The sequence below is a fragment of the Daktulosphaira vitifoliae genome, unplaced genomic scaffold (assembly GCF_025091365.1).
Source record: "Daktulosphaira vitifoliae isolate Bord-2020 unplaced genomic scaffold, ASM2509136v1 Scaffold_3, whole genome shotgun sequence".
NCBI lineage: Eukaryota > Metazoa > Arthropoda > Insecta > Hemiptera > Phylloxeridae > Daktulosphaira > Daktulosphaira vitifoliae.
This window is the reverse complement of record NW_026099574.1, coordinates 1,230,527-1,244,398: the sequence shown is the minus strand read 5'-3', so window position 1 is coordinate 1,244,398 and position 13,872 is coordinate 1,230,527. Positions and strand designations below refer to the sequence as shown.

Here is a 13,872-nt window from a genome sequence, read left to right as displayed (position 1 = left end):
GAAATTTTTTTTCATATTGAAGTACATTGCATAAGCTTTAATTTAAGATAAATGTAAAAGTAGACGTAACCCATTATTATTATTAAACTCCTAACAATTTCAACTTATTTAATGTATCACTCCGGAAACACACTTTACTTTATTGCATTTTTGGCTTTATGATATGATATGATCAAATAAATAAATTATAGGTTATAAGATGTGATAGGAATTTGTGTCTATTTATATCTATGGTTGCTTAATATTTCGGAGTAATATTTATTTTATTTTTCTATTATTAAGTCCGATAACTATTTAAAATATAAATGAACAGATTTTTTTATGAGAAAACTAAATGTGTGATTGTATTGATCGATTACAATATTAATGTTTTTTATCTGGTGTTCGTGTTAAACGTCATTTGTAGATATGTTATGTTTTAAATTAAATGTTGTAATAATTGTTACTAATTGATTATACAATGACGACGCAAAATTTGAATTATGAAATGGAACTATATACAAAAAATAAGGTTGAAAATACTTTGTTATTATTCATTACTAATAAATCATGTTGGCCCGAAATTATATGCATTTATACATTTTGATATGTTATTCTAGATAGGCCATCAACCTGTACAAATTTTTATTAATTGACTCGAAATTTTTGTGTTGTTACTGACGTTATACTTTTGAGGGGTCTTTATCTAACCCTAAAATAAAAAAAATATTTGTACGCTACTATTTTTATGTTATATAATCCTACAACAAAATTTCCCGAACTTAAAGTAAAGTGACTCAAACAAAATTTACATATGTATATAATTTTGGGCCATAGTCATTATCACTGGTTTATAAAAGAAAATAATTTTTTTTATTTTATACTATTTGTTAAAGGAAGTTATTGAAAAAATTTTATATGTATTAAATGTAATTGAATCTGATAGACTGGTTGAGCAAGCAAATGTTATTGACAAGATTCATTCATTTGAGTATGAAAAACTCAAACGTACTGCTAATATTATTTTAAAAATGGTAATTTGTCTTATCTTTTTAAATTTATATATTCATATGGCGATTTTGTCTTAAGTAAACTTCAATTTGTTTAAAGCTTATAACTATAACCATAAAAAAAAATTACAAAAAATTTGTTTTAAATATAATATAAATTGTTCTTTTTGTAAATCTTAACACACTGTCATAATCATCTATTAAAGGCAATTCTTTTTCGTTGAAGTCACTTCTCTCTGTTTGACGCCAAAATTCTTTATTGTAACAAAAGACGCACAGTTCATGAGTTCCAGAATATTTTCAAATTATAGTTTCCTTGGGAGTTCTTTTTGTTTCTCCCCAGATTTTTTCCTTCGAAAATGTTGATTATAAAGTCATTGTATCAGATGATGTGTCCGATTAACTTTATTTTTTTAATTCAATCACCTTCATCAACTGTCTTTCTTCTCGCACTTCTTCTAGCATTTGCTCATTTCTTTTCTTGTGTATTCATTTTGTCTTGTCATTTTTCTCCATATTCAACACAACACTGTGTTGTGTTTATTATAAACTATAAATTAAAAAAAAATGTATTTTGGGAAAACAAATTTACTCTTAATTAAAATAAGTTATGCTTTAAAAGATTAAAAGTATATTAAAATAAGATTTGCTTTTAAACTTATCAAATCCAGTTTTTGTATGAGTACAACTATTAAAATATAATTTCACATTTAAATAAAAAATTTTATTTTTTTAAGTACTAAAATAATGTTAAAGTATTATGATTTATTTACTGATATATAGTATTATTAATTAATTACTGTCTTGTATAATGTAGGCAATTTCTGATCAAAAATTTGGATTACCTTGTGCGTTTATATGTGCAGCATTAAAAAATTTACAAGTTCCATTTTATTCAAAAGAAAATGATGTTATTTGTGATTTTATGAATTTCAAAGATCTAATTGTGCATAAAAGTTTACTTATACTACTTTCTACGGCTTGGGATCAAAATGCACAATCTGAGCATAGTTATTTAGTTGCTAAAAGCCGGTAATTGTATTGTTAATGTAATTTATTAAATTAAGAAAACAGATCCATTGTTATAAACAATGAGAACAATTGAAACCCTTTTTTTCTTTCTTACTGAACACCCTATATAATAATCTTAAAGTTGTAATTTACAGGGTGATTGATTTACTTATATTTTCCTGAAATAATATTGTTTTTTAGTATAATATCAATTGCCCTGTTTAAAGAATCCTGTGTACCAAATAGACTAGTTCAAATTTTTAAAAAATCATTATTTATTATTTTTTAATAATTTTTTTTTTTTTGGTGTAGATTAATGCCAAAAATAATTTTATATTTAGAATATTAACAGATTTTTTTAACATAGAAAAATCCTAGTACTATTGATATTAATGAAATATACATTAGTATAGTTTTGAATAGGGTATGTGGTGGTTTAAGTCTCCTCTGACACATTTGTAGTACCCACACATATTCTGAATTTTTTGAGGGAAGGAAAGGAGATAAAGCAATAAAATTGTGAAGCTTTAATTTGTGAACTATACCATATTTTTGTCAATAATTAACAAAAATAAGTAATTATCTACATTATGTATTTATGAAACCAAAGTTAAACTCAATTTAAAACCATGCTATTATAATATTATATTTATTCAATAAAGTTTTAATCTATTATTAACTTAACCAGATTATTAACTTCTAAGTTAACTTTTAAAATAATTTCAATCTTTGTTTTTTACTGTTTTCATTTGTATTTTGTCTAAGAATTAATATTAGTTTATACCATTTTTAGTTTTATATGTGAAATGTACCAACAAAAAATGATTACATCAGATTTGATTATTCTCAGCTTACAGAAATTAATAATAAGTAATTGTAATGTTCAAATTGAAAGTGCTTGTTACATCATGATGGTTATTGGAAAAGATTTAAGTCAAGTATAGATATCTTAATTGTATAAAAAAAATAGTTAATTAATGCAGAAAATATTTTTTCAGAACAAAAAATTTTCTAAACTAATTGAAAATCTAAAAAGGCTGTTAATAAATGCTGTGCATAACAATATATCTAATAATGTCTGTTTTCTAATTATTGATCTAGTAAATTTAGAGCGTAATCATTGGAAGCAGAATAATCCTGACTTATTTATAAAAGAAAAAGTAAATCATTAATAACAGTTTAATTATTTTCAAGTAGATGTACATTTTATTATAAAAAATATTTTTTTTTAGGTATGCATTACTTTAAATGAAACTGTTAATATTTTTGATCGGGGTATAAATTCAAATTTTGATTCTTCATTTATAAATAATATTGAAAAACCTAATAATATTTCAAAAGGAACAGATGTTAAATTAGATAAAATTGTAATAATTATTTTAATATATTTAATTTATTTTTGTTATTTATTATAAAACACTAACATTTTCATTAGAAAACTTTAATGGCTCAATCTAGAGAACAAATTAAAACTGTTCCAGTTATCCAAAAAGAAATAAACCTGTTAGGAACTTCAACAACTATAGCTAATATGACAAAAAATGTTACTAAATCGTCAAGTTTAAAAAAATTAAAAACTGTATGTATTATAAATTGATGACTTAGTTTAAAAGCTCATCAATTATTTATTTAATAATGATTACATGTAAATATATAAAATATTTGTATAATATATTAAATATATTCAATATATTACATGTAAATATATGTTTGCCGGCGATATAGTGTTAATAGGAGAAATTAGGGAGGAAATTAATCAAATGCTAGAGATGTGGAGATGAGCTCTTGAAGAAAAGGGTTTAAGAATAAGTTGAAGTAAGACAAAGTATATAGAGTACAAGTTTGATAAAGGAGAACTCAAGGTATGTGAAATGAGTAGATCAGTGACAATAGGCGAGGACGTGATTGGAGAGGTGGAAAGTTTTAAGTATTTAGGATCAGTTGTGCAAAAGAGAGGTTGTATTGACGAGGATGTAAGACACAGGATTAATTGCGGGTGGTTGAAGATGAGAGAAAATAAATTTAGATGGTTTGGTCATGTTATAAGAAGAGAAGAATCGGAAGCTGTAAGAACAGTTATAGAAATGAATGTCGAAGGAAGAAGAGGTAGAGAAAGGCCAAAAAAGAGATCGAAGGATGCTATTGAACGTGATATAAGGACAGCTGATGTGAGAAATCATGTCAAGTGAAAGTTTAGGATAAGGGTGGCCGACCCCAAGTAGTTGGGATTAAGATGAGGAAGAAGAAGAATACAATATTGTACATACATTTTTTATAGTAACTATAACTAAATCTTAATCTTTCTCAACTTATCGACCCATTAAGTACTAATCTATTTGCCATTACAAAATTCTCAGTTTATCTCTATCATATGCGACGTCCAAAATTTATTCTTTTATTTTATTGATATTTTTCATGAATTATTCTCTGTCTTTAACTACTTTATTTCCTCTCACTTCTTGTCCCTGCATACATCCGAGATGAGACAACCCACCTAAGTTAAGCTCAGGACTTTTCATATTTGTTGACAAAATTTTACGCTGCCCGTCGATCTAGCATAACCTCATTAGTCGCCATTCTATGTCTAGCAATGGGGTCTTGAAATATTCTTATCCCCTAATCACAGGGTTAAAAAGTAATGCATGATTACTTTCAATTAACTAAAATGAATATAGAGTATATTAGATTAGTTTAATTCAATTGTTGTAAAATATGAGTGTTGAAATTTTAGTAGCATAATACAGGAGTATTCTAGAGTGTGCTAAATTCCTAAAACTTTAGAAGATTATGTTTACTGTTATATAACATATTTTTCTAAGATGGGAGAAAAATTAATTTTTCATTACCCTCAAATGGGGGGTCAATATGAGGTGATGATTAAACTTGTATTTAATCACCACTTAAATACTTGGATGTCTTACCTGATATGCACAATACATTTCCAATTGAGCTACTTTTGTATGTACCTGTTAATAAACGGAGGTTTCTATCATGAATCAGTTCAAGTTTCTCTAAGGTCTTCTTTTTAGCACTGCTAAAGATTTTGGAGCTATTGCCCAGTTTGATCGGATGAGATCTTTGTATGCATTACGCACAATATTTTTATCTCCTCTCTATTTATTGTTTGCCAGAATTTTGATTATAATTGTTGTTTTAATGGTATTGGCTTATAGTGCAAAGAATTGTTTATTCTAGTCATGATTCTTATTAAAAATTATGTCTAAAATTTTTATCTGTTTGGAGAAATTCTGTATCTATTTTTTTGCTCCAATCATTAAGGCTTAATGATTGGAGCAAAAAACTAGATATAGAATTTCTAAAATTTAGCTTTAATGATTTAGGCTAGCTATGCTTTGTTGTATGTCTTTAATGATGAAGGTCTAATTTTTTTCCTTTGGTGTGGATGTTAATGTTATCTGAAAATAATTTTATGATATTATTTCCTTCATTGTAATAGGGAACAAAGTAATACTGATATAAGATACTTTTCTCTAAGTTGAATTTCCCCCAAGTGGGTGTTTACTTTAACTTTAAAGATTCTGTCGATTAGAAAATTTGAAGGTAATGATGTATGTATTCTTGAATGTCCCAATTAAATAATATTTTTAGAACCTTACATCACCGCACAGTATAGTAAGCTTTACATAAATCCAAATATATTAGTGTCATGCTTTGTTTTGAAATAAAGGTGTTGCAGATTTTGGTTTCTATACTTGTTAGATATATGCTCCTATTTTTACAGAAACTACATTGACTTTCTTTCAATAACTTTTTTTTCAAAATGCCAAGAGTTAATTTTTTTATTATTCTTTCTAATACTTTATTTGAGCATAAATCACTGAATGGGTTTGAAACCTTCTATTGTTTGTTGACTGATTTTTTATTTGGGAATCGGTATAATTGCTTTTGTCCATTTATTGGGTTTTGATAGTATTGTTAAATATATTGATTATAAAATACAGAACTTTATTAGACATTTGAGGTAAAAAGTCTGTTAGTATATTTTTGGACTCTTGCTTTTTAATTTATTAATACATAATACTAGTTTATCAAAACTTATATCATCATCTAGATCTTTTAAGTTATTATATGTGTTAAGAGTTTGTTCCGGTGCAACAAATATATCGAAAAAATAGTTTACTATTTTGTTTAGGAAAGAGTGATAATTTATTAGTTATGTCTATTGCTGAAGTCAAACTTTGTGTTGACGTTTATAGGATTTTAATTTTTTTAATTTGGTAGATATGTACCATGACATGTTTGTTAGTATTTTGATCTTCCTCCAAACTTCTGACAGTTTTGTATATGTTGTTTCTTTTATTTTATAATATTTAATTTTAAATGGAAATTCTGAAAAATTTATCACTTTTCAGTACTAGACTATTAGTATACTAGGCTCCGCCCCAGACCCGAGGCCCTACAAGCCCCGGGTTTATATTATAGAATAATTACAAAAAAATTCAGCAGGTTATTATACGTGGGACTATGTAACAAATTTAATTTTGATAAAAATATTGGTAACTGCGAATTAACGTTGGACAGTATAGTTGTCAAAGATATATTCCAATTTAAACGATAAACTCATAGACTCATACATCATATATGAGAAAAGATAGATTATTAATAATGTACTGTTCTGATTATGAAAGTACAAACTTATATAACTATAACCGTCTTGAAATTTATGTATAACATATAATATTCCTCGATAAAATATATGTATAAAATATAGTGCTGTGTGCAAATGCAAAATAGTGTCCTAATAAAAGTACATATTACACCATATAATTAAGATTCAAAATAAACGTATAAGCAGAAATGAGTCAATGCGCATATTAAAACCATGTGCGTGGACTTAAAAAAAATAAGCTCGTAAAACGGTGAAAAATGAACGGATTGAATTGATTTTTTTATCATATCTCAAGAATGTCATTGGACGGGTCTGATGAAAATTTCAAACCTTAAGTCGTTAAACGCGTCAGCGATCGTTTTTCTCGTAAACGGTCGAAATTTTAAAACGCTCGTGAGCGAGTTGCAAAACGTTTCCAACCTTTGCTAATAATTTCCCCGGAGTCTGGTGATCGAGTACTTTTGTTGACAAAAAAAAAATATGAAATCTGAGACTAAGTAATTTTTTCAGAAAAGCGTTTTTTTCCTTGTTTTATTATATAATAAGATAATTCTACAGGGTGTTCAGTAAGTCAGGAAACGGGTTTCTATTGTTCTCATTGTTACAAACAATGAGAACAATAGAAACCCGTTTTCTGACTTACTGAACACCCTGTATAATAAGATGCATAGGAAGTAGAATTTAAATAGTTATCTGAATTTTACTTGAATATTAACTTTAATATGATCTAAATCACTTCTTTTAAATAATTCAAGGATGTTCAAATGTTTGAAAATCATTTAAAGAAGTTAAATTGTACAGATGCAGTTAAATTCGAAGAGATCTTAAAAAAATTGTCTATTAATAAATTGTTTTTGTTGGAAATAAGTTGTATTATAATCAAACAGGTATGATTAAATTAATATAAAAATTTATATTAATAATTAATTTTATTTTTTACTTTAAGGCTCATTTAAATCCGAAGTTGATATTAATGTATGTCAATCTTTGTTCATTTATTCACAATGAGTGTCAATCAAAAAAAAAATTACCTTGTGGCCTAACATTTAATCAAATCATAATAGAAAAATGTAATAATATATTTCACCAGAATTTCATGAAAAAAAAAAAAAATCATAAAAAGGTAGATTGGTGTACTTAAATTTTGTTTTTAAAAATGATGGTTATATAATGTATAATATATTACACTTTTACAGATAGAAGACTTTTCTGTTGACAGAACAAAACAAACTATTTCCCATTGCCAGTAAAAGTATTCAATTTTTAATAAAATTAACATTTTTATGAATTCTAATTTTATTCTAGATTTATTGCTGAGTTATACATGAAGGAAATAATCAGTCAAAAAAATTTTACTCGATTAATAAAGAAACTGTTTTATAAAAGTAAAAGTAGCAGGCAATTAGGATTAAAAGATGAGTTTAATAAGTTCCTAGAATGTATTTGTATCATGCTATTAATTACGGGTAGAAAGTTAGATGAGGTATTTTTCTAATTCTAATTCTAATTCTTTAATTAAAAAATTTGACTTTAAATTTGATTAAGACCAGAAATTTAGATTTGTATGGTAAATTTGCTTTTAACCAAAGTATGGTTAAATTCTATATATTATGATAATTTTTTTTATTTACTGAGCAACATTTCTATTGTCATTACTGTTTTTATGGCGTGTGTAGTATTTTATCTTGTAAGACGGTAGGCTATAAAAGTTGTATAAAATTTAAAAAAATGTATTTTATGTTTATGACCTACTCCAGTTGTAGGGTCTTGTTTTCTTTGAGTATTGACTGTTTTCGCCTAAACTTAGTAGTTCATAAATGTGTCTGTGTTTTGATTATTCATTTCTATGTAACATAATTCTTGAGTGATGTTTTATTATGTCTCCAATTTTCTGTATGTTTACATACAGAAAATGATTTATTGTTAGAGACATATGACTAATGTTTTGTATAGTCTCTATTCTTTTCCTGTTTGACTGACTTGTCAATGAAACATATGCTGGTCTTGGCTTATGTTAATAATGGCTTTATATATAGATTGTCGATATTGAGTTTTGCTTATAATGCTAACAGGCTGTACTTATTCAGTACTGGGAACAAATTGCTTCAATTTTGGGTTGTTTTTTGTATTATATTGTTGACCTGCTTGTTGGATTTGAGGTTGCTATTGATTGTGATCTCAAAATATTTTGCCCCTTGTGTCCATGTTGTGTATTTTAATTTTTTTTATTTTGTTATTGAATTTTTTGCTGAAGATAACCCCAACAGTTTTCCTTTTAAATGTCATGTGTGAAACCTTTTGATCAATAATTATCAGTAATTCTGTAGTCTGACTATAGTCCTATTGTATTTGGAATCTGAATTTTACACCATAGTATGGTTGGTAAAAATGGAGACTGTTATACAGATCATTCAAAAAGTAAGGAAGCAAGTCAATTGTTACAAACAATGAGAACAATAGAAAGTCATTTCTTTACTTATCGAGCACTCCATATATAAAAAAACCCGGCACAGTAGAGATGTGGCATAGTGGGGTCAAGTATAATGATTTCTAACAGTGATCAAAATCACTATCATAAAAAACGCTTCCATGTAAAGGGTCAAATTTGTAAAAAAAATATACCAAATGATAGCTAAAGACATCATGCATTTATAAAAAAAAATTATATTGATCCATACATTTATCAAAAAGGTATAGCATAATAAAGTTAAAAATATGAAAAAAAATTTTTTTTACAAAAATCGTATTATTTTTATTAACTTTGATGACTATTTTTACCATGAAAACAAAATAAAGTCTGAAATTTTCTTTGCCATAATAAAGTATATTACATAATTTAAGATATATATAAAAATGTCAGTATTTCCGGAATATTTTAAAAAGTTAAGTTGAAAAAGTTGTCATTTAAAATCCCTCCCTGTGGGCAAGTGAAGGGTTAGATTTATAAAAAAAAATATACCAAATGATAGGTAAAGACATTATGCATCTATAAAAAAAATTATATTTATATAATCGTAATTGAAAAAGTTATGGCAGTTTTAAGAAAAAAAAATTGAAAAAATTAGCTATTTTTAAATTTGTAACTTTTTTGGAGATTTCCCTCATTTTCGTTGAGCGAGGGACCTTTTTACAATTTTTGAGTCTAATTTCTTTGACTAGATATGATTTGTGATCTTTTGATTTATCGTTGAAAGAAATCGGTTCGATGATATCTGAGAAAAAGTGGAAACAGACACAATAAAAAAAACGGCAGCACAGTGGGGTCGTGGCACAGTATAGTGGCATAGTTGGGACAACAATAGATGATATCTGACAGTGATTAAAATCACTATCATAAAAAACACGCTTCAATGCAATTCTGTAGATAGTGTTTAATTTTAAGAAATTGGTAGATTATTTCAAAAACAACAATAACACTTATTTCCTTAATTTTATTCCGATTTATAATTATAATATATGAATATTTAATAATTGCAGTAATTAAATTTAGTATGAAATTGATATTCAATAATATAATATTGTAATTTTTACGGAAATATTATAAAAATTTGTATATTCATATACCATTAATGCGTATAAAAATTTAAAGGGATTGATGCAATACTTTTTCATAAAAAATTTTTGTTACTTATGAATACACTAGACTAAAATGAACTTTCATCAGAAACAAAAATATACTTTTCTAAATCAACTTTTCGCGATGTTTTTAAATGTGCAATTAAACCTTTTCTATTACTTCTAAGTTTTAGTATTCTTACTTATTATTAAAAATAAGTATATATATATATATATAAAAAAAAAAATTAAGAACAAAAAAAAATTGTTTTAAATTAATACTGATTTTGATTATTAATATGTTAAAATAAGGAAANATATTTAATATTAATTTGATTATTAATAAGTTAAAAATAAGGAAAATGACATATTTAACCTATTTTTTTAATCGTTTAAAGTTGATTTTTGTGAATGTTTATAATAAAAAAAATTTATTTATTTTACCTCATAACTTTTAGCTCAATTTGCAAGTTTAAAATTGTTATTNCCATAACTTTTAGCTCAATTGGTAAGTTTGACATTGACATAATTAAATAGAAAATTTTATGACAATTAAAAAAATTGTATCGTTAAGATTAATATGCAGTCAGAAAGTTTTATAATTACTATTTATTGTAAATTTATCAGAAAAGCTCAATATTTATTTGCATTTTTATCGTAATAGATAACTGAAATAGAAATAATAGTAATCATTACCTAGTAACTTTTGGTGTTTGAAAATATTCTGCAATTGGAATATTCAGAACTTAATTAATTTTAATTTACTTAAACTAAATGAACCAATCAAATTAAAGTTGTTAATAAGATTTACTCAATTGAGCGTATAATAAAATTTGATTATAATTATAAAAATCCATTATTAATTCAGGAGAAACTAACAATAATTTTTTTTAGAAATAATGTATATAGCAACACGTTACCAAAAAATTTGAATTATTATAGTCTAGTAGTAGCACACACAAATAGAGTAAAAAAATTATTAAATTACAAAGTAAAATGATTTAATTTTGTATTTGAAACCTATCATATCAACCTATCATATCAAACTTGATTCGTCAATAAATACTTTGAAAACATAAGAAATGAATGATTTTAATTGTTTGTATGGAAAACATGGGATAAGTAACTGTTTCATTTTTTCATTCAATTTTTTTTCAATTTTTGAGGGTAATATCTTAACTAAATACGAATTGTAGTCATTTGACGTATCGTTGAAAAAAGTAGGTCAAGTTATAACAGAGAAAATAAATGATTGTCACAAAAAAATATCTTCTCAGTTTTGCATCGAAGCTAAAACTTAAAATATAGTAAAATAATTTTAATACGAATAAGAAATTTCTTCTTACAAGGGGCGACTAAAATTATGGGATCCTTGATCTTTATTGAAGTTATTGAATCTAAATGAGATAAAAATCAAAGCAGTTGAAAATTTATTTTAACTTAAAAAGAATTAAGAAAAAATGCAAACAATTCATTATTATACGCGTGTTGGAATCTTGTACCTCAAGCGTGTAAAACACAAGTTTAACCGTCTCGGCAACCGTCGGTTGAAAAAATTGTCTATTTAAGCTAGTTCAAATTTCAAAATTACTTCAAAATTACTACAAAATTCTTTAATTTTTCAAAAAGTGTTGAAAATTGTCATTTTTTGGGGTATTTTCTCAAACGAGGAAAATGTTTTCAATTTATTAAAGTAATGTCTTTAATTATATACGATTTATAAAACCTTGAGGTTAAAAAACAATACCAAAAATTTGTAATTTTTTTAGAGAGAAAGTTTTGTTTTTTTATTCCCATTGAAGTACATTGACATGCTTCTGTTCTCATTATTTATGATAACTAAACATAGTGTTTTAAATATCCTCAAAAACAAAAAATTTGTTAATAACTTAGCTAACTCTATTTTTTAACAAAATGGACCGTATCATTTACCTTAGAGATATAGGTATAAATTTTCATTTGTATTTTTTTAGAAGTCGAAACAATGTTTTAATGCATTTTATGAGAATTTAAGATTGATTGTATCTGAAAACAACAATATAAAAATTTCAAATGATCTTCGATCTAAGATTCATCATATTTTTAATTTAAGAAACAATAATTGGAGCTGTAAAGAAAAAATCGCACCTAATAATATACCAAAAAATACCAAAAGAACATTAAAAACAAACAACGAGTGCAGAAAAAAATTCAAAGCAAATAATTCAGATGAAAATAAATTAAAACTTAATAAAATAATAAATCCCTGGTTATCACAAAAATTATTATCGTCTACAAAAAATAAAAAAATAAATTTGGTAATTCAATAAACATTATTTTAAATGTATGTTAATTTTAACTATTTATGTTTATAGGTCACCGAAAAAAAAATCCAAGGCATTCTAAATAAAGTAACAATGCAAAATATTGTTTATTTCTCTAAAATTTTTAGAAATCTTTTGTCAAATAATTACGATTTACTTAAAAAATCGGTTGTTATTGTTATCAAGCAGGTATATATAATTTAAAAAAAAAACCCAGCACAGGGGGATCGCGGCACAGTGGTGACGTGGCATAGTTGGATCAAGTATTATGATATCTGACAGTGATTTAAATCACTATCAAAAAAAACGCTTCCNGTCAGACCTTCCGGAACACTTTCAAAAGTTACGTTGAAAAAGTTCTACTTTCTATATGCATTTTTATGTTTTGAATCCCCCCTGTATTTAGGGAAATGGTCCGATTTAAAAAAACAGTATGTCGAATGAAAGATCTATATAAATACTACTTCTCATAAAAAAATTGTAATGATTCATACATTTTTCAAAAAGTTATAGCATAATAAAGTTAAAAATGGAAAATACAAAATCGAAAATTTTCACACAATAATAGCATTCGGTAGCCATTTTCACCATGAAGATAAAATAAAGTCCGAAATTTTTTTTTTTCATGATAAAGTACATTACATTAGCTTTAATTTTATATATATATATATAAAACTGTCAGTATTTCAGGAACACTTTCAAAAGTTACGTTGAAAAAGTTCTACTTTCTATATGTATTTTTGNACGTTGAAAAAGTTCTACTTTCTATATGCATTTTTATGTTTTGAATCCCCCCTGTATTTAGGGAAATGGTCCGATTTAAAAAAACAGTATGTCGAATGAAAGATCTATATAAATACTACTTCTCATAAAAAAATTGTAATGATTCATACATTTTTCAAAAAGTTATAGCATAATAAAATTAAAAATGTAAAATACAAAATCGAAAATTTTCACACAAAAATAGCATTCGGTAGCCATTTTCACCATGAAGATAAGATAAAGTCCGAAATTTTTTTTTTTCATGATAAAGCATATTACATTAGCTTTAATTTAAGATATATATAAAAGTGTCAGACCTTCCGGAACATTTTCAAAAATCAAGTTGAAAAAATTATTTTTTTGTGAAAAAGTTGTCATTTTAAATCCCCTCCTGTGGGCAAGTCAAGGGTCACATATAAAAAAAAATATACCAAATGAAAGGTAATGATATCATGCATCTATATAAAAAATAATTATATTTATTCGGTTATTTTTAAAAAAGTTATAGCAATTTTAAGTAAAAAAAATTGAAAAAATTTCGAAAATTAGCGATTTTTAAATTTGTAATTTTTTTGGAGGTTTCCCCCATTTACGGGGAACGAGGGAATTTTTTTCAATTTTT

The 13,872-nt window shown here is 25.5% G+C and overlaps 1 protein-coding gene across 9 annotated transcripts in view; it reads left to right on the top strand.

Annotated features, from left to right (window-relative positions):
• Nucleotides 1–218: 218 nt before the first annotated feature.
• The window catches only part of LOC126903095 (uncharacterized), a 21,498-nt gene continuing 7,844 nt past the window's right edge, over nucleotides 219–13,872 (top strand). For 3 of the 9 annotated variants that reach the window (XR_007703420.1, XM_050681066.1, XM_050681061.1), the window contains exons 1-13: nucleotides 221–511; nucleotides 876–1,013; nucleotides 1,807–2,021; nucleotides 2,794–2,938; nucleotides 2,999–3,160; nucleotides 3,233–3,367; nucleotides 3,436–3,579; nucleotides 7,386–7,517; nucleotides 7,577–7,753; nucleotides 7,827–7,876; nucleotides 7,936–8,113; nucleotides 12,159–12,482; nucleotides 12,540–12,677. Coding sequence is in view for 8 of the 9 variants with exons in the window: in XM_050681066.1 (XP_050537023.1) it covers nucleotides 461–511; nucleotides 876–1,013; nucleotides 1,807–2,021; nucleotides 2,794–2,938; nucleotides 2,999–3,160; nucleotides 3,233–3,367; nucleotides 3,436–3,579; nucleotides 7,386–7,517; nucleotides 7,577–7,753; nucleotides 7,827–7,876; nucleotides 7,936–8,113; nucleotides 12,159–12,482; nucleotides 12,540–12,677 (1,989 nt within the window). In the remaining variant the exon portion in view is untranslated. Of the gene's footprint in view, nucleotides 512–875; nucleotides 1,014–1,806; nucleotides 2,022–2,793; nucleotides 2,939–2,998; nucleotides 3,161–3,232; nucleotides 3,368–3,435; nucleotides 3,580–7,385; nucleotides 7,518–7,576; nucleotides 7,754–7,826; nucleotides 7,877–7,935; nucleotides 8,114–12,158; nucleotides 12,483–12,539; nucleotides 12,678–13,872 lie in introns of all 9 variants that reach the window. The other 6 variants (XM_050681068.1, XM_050681062.1, XM_050681064.1 and 3 more) reach the window with 6 other exon arrangements.